This window comes from Gavialis gangeticus, unplaced genomic scaffold (assembly GCF_001723915.1).
Source record: "Gavialis gangeticus isolate Ggan-Ray unplaced genomic scaffold, GavGan_comp1, whole genome shotgun sequence".
In the NCBI taxonomy this organism is placed as follows: Eukaryota; Metazoa; Chordata; order Crocodylia; family Gavialidae; genus Gavialis; species Gavialis gangeticus.
In genome coordinates, this window is record NW_017729024.1 from 104,001,667 (window position 1) to 104,004,208 (window position 2,542).

Genomic DNA, 2,542 nt, shown 5'->3' on the forward strand with positions numbered 1-2,542 from the left:
AAAAGGATACAAAGAATAAGTGAACAAAGATAGGAGAGGACAGGGGAGGTTGGGGGCAGCAGGTCAAGAATCAGGAGCACCAGCAGAGCTGAGAGGGATGTGGGGCTGTGGGTTGGGAGAGAGGGGCAGTGGCATGGGCAGAGGCAGGGAACAAGTATATCAGGGCTCCTCAGCTCTACAAAGCATTGGAGGGGAACAGCTGAAGCTGGACCTGCATCTTGGTGAACAAAGGGGACAGGGGGAGCTCTGATTTTTCCGTGATAAAAAAAAAATCAAACACCAAAATATATAGGAAATTAGAATTTATTTTATTACAATGACTGAGGCACTGGTAGGCTTCCAAACTGCTTTAAAATTATAAATATATCAGTAAAACACTATGTTCAACTGATACCTATATATAGCGGTGTTTCATTTTAATTGCAGTAAAATGGACTTTGAGGATTTTAATCAGAGAATCTGGGATTCTTTATCAGAGAGTTGGGTTTTTTTAAAAAAGAGAAAAACAGGCTCTCTAGTTCTGACATGGATATAGAGTACTTTCAGGGGTCAGATAGCTCAAAAAATGTCACTTCTGTCTGCACCCAAAAGAGCCAATTAGGCTGTAGGAGGGTGACCCTGAGTGTGGCATTTGTTGGTTCAGGATAAATAATCTTAAAGATGCATCTTCACTTTCTGATCATTGATACTTTTTCATCTTTATTGCTTCATGTGTTTTACCATGTTTTTTCAGAATATGAAGCTGAATTGTTTGCAGTTTTCATCTAGCTAACAGGCTAAGTTGTTTGCATATAATACAAATAGCCTTGTGTGGGTGAACGTAGTGTAACTGCGTCTTTATTCAGTGGCTGACAAGAAAAATGATATGAAAATCACATTCATTCAAGCCAGGCAATACAGATTTCTCCTATTCAGCCTCAAAAGACATATTTTCATGTCATACTTTTGGAGTCAATGTTGTTCACCCCCGATACAACTTTTAATTCATTTTTTTCAAGATGTTTAAATTAATAAGTTATTAACCAACAAAATAGTCTCCCCTTGAATTTGCAGCCGATTTGATTAAAAGTTGCAAGTTCTGCTGGTTTGTTGGAACAAGAGACCAGGCTTGTAATTATTGCAGGCCAATAATAACTGTTATTGGTGATGGTTTCTATTTGTTGGGGTTTTTTTCATCTTTGATCCTTTTTCTCTTCTTTCAAGTTAACAGAAAAAGGGAGCAAGATTTTGACATTGGTCACTCAGATTTTTATTTCATTTTATTTTTTATCATGTCTAGTCTCCATCTCCTGATTCCTCTTCACCCCGCGGCGCTGAATCGTCAAGTAGGCAACATCATCAAGATGTCTGCAGCACAGCAGAACCCTCCACAAATAAAGAGGTAGGGTGCAATCTTTTTAAAAGCAGCAGCCCTTTTCTACTTGCTGCTCATGCCTTTAATTTTCCTCCCTTCCCCTTCCCTAGTACATGTACAGAACACTGGCTCCGCGTACCTTTCCTCTTCTCCCTTGTGCTTATCTGTCTTTGAATCTCTAACTTACTAACACTGTTTCTGATGGCATTCCTTGACTTGTAGTATTTCGGCTGCCGTAATGTTTGTTTAATAGGTTTAAGGGTATTGATTCATTTAAGAGCAGCCAATATCACTTCTGGATTTGGGGTAAGAAGAAGCAGCTTTTCCTTTTCTCTACCTTTGCAGAATGTCTTGCTACAAAGGAAATTACATTTCTAAATTGAGTGGACAGGTCTTCCAAAATAAACAATAGTATGGAAAAGCAGATGTCCTGGGCAGATGTATGTGGCTGTTCAACTGTCCACATTGCTAGAGTCCCTTTAACAAAAAATGGGAATATTATAGTGGGCCTACTATGATGTAAAATACTAATTCTGTGTATAAGATTTCATATGACTGGAACCTGGATGATTGCACAGATAGAAAAATTACCATTCTCTTTGTTGTTTGTTTAGGACTTTAACAAGTTTAAAGGTAACAAAAAAATCTTCATAGAAAGTAGGTACCATCTAGCCATCAATTAAGGATGTGATATCTGTATATAATTAGTAGGAATTGACGAAGTAGCCTTACAAATGTTGGTTAAAATTGAAAAACTGATTAATAAGGAATAGTTTTTCTTTGTTTTTTCATGTAGTTAAGGAAAACTATAGGTGTGCTGCCTATGAACTATGATTACTCTCTCTAATCTTATATACATATTGAGAGGTAGAGGCTTTCAAAAAAAATTAAGCATAGTTTCCCCAAATCTTCAAGAATGTTAAATTGTAACATTGTGCTTTGATTTGCAATATTCTTGGCTCATTATAACCTTTGGCTTTAATTGTTGACTGGTTTAGGTACCTCATGTAGTTCACTCAACTGCTAAGTAGGGGTGCACCGATATAGATTTTTTTTGGCTGATACCAATGGCCAATTATTAACCAGCTGTATCAACCAATACCAATCCAGTAGCCAAAATGCAACCTGGCAGCTTGGAGAGCAGCGTCCAGCTAGTAAGTCTGTGCGGGGAAGGGGTGGGAGGGGGGC

The 2,542-nt window shown here is 38.1% G+C and overlaps 1 protein-coding gene across 2 annotated transcripts in view; it reads left to right on the forward strand.

Annotated features, from left to right (window-relative positions):
* Window positions 1-2,542, forward strand: part of APBA1 (amyloid beta precursor protein binding family A member 1) — a 71,753-nt gene that overhangs the window by 31,457 nt on the left and 37,754 nt on the right. For both annotated transcript variants that reach the window (XM_019517477.1, XM_019517476.1), the window contains exon 3: window positions 1,280-1,381. In XM_019517477.1, coding sequence (XP_019373022.1) covers window positions 1,280-1,381 — 102 coding nt within the window. The remainder of the gene's footprint in view (window positions 1-1,279; window positions 1,382-2,542) is intronic.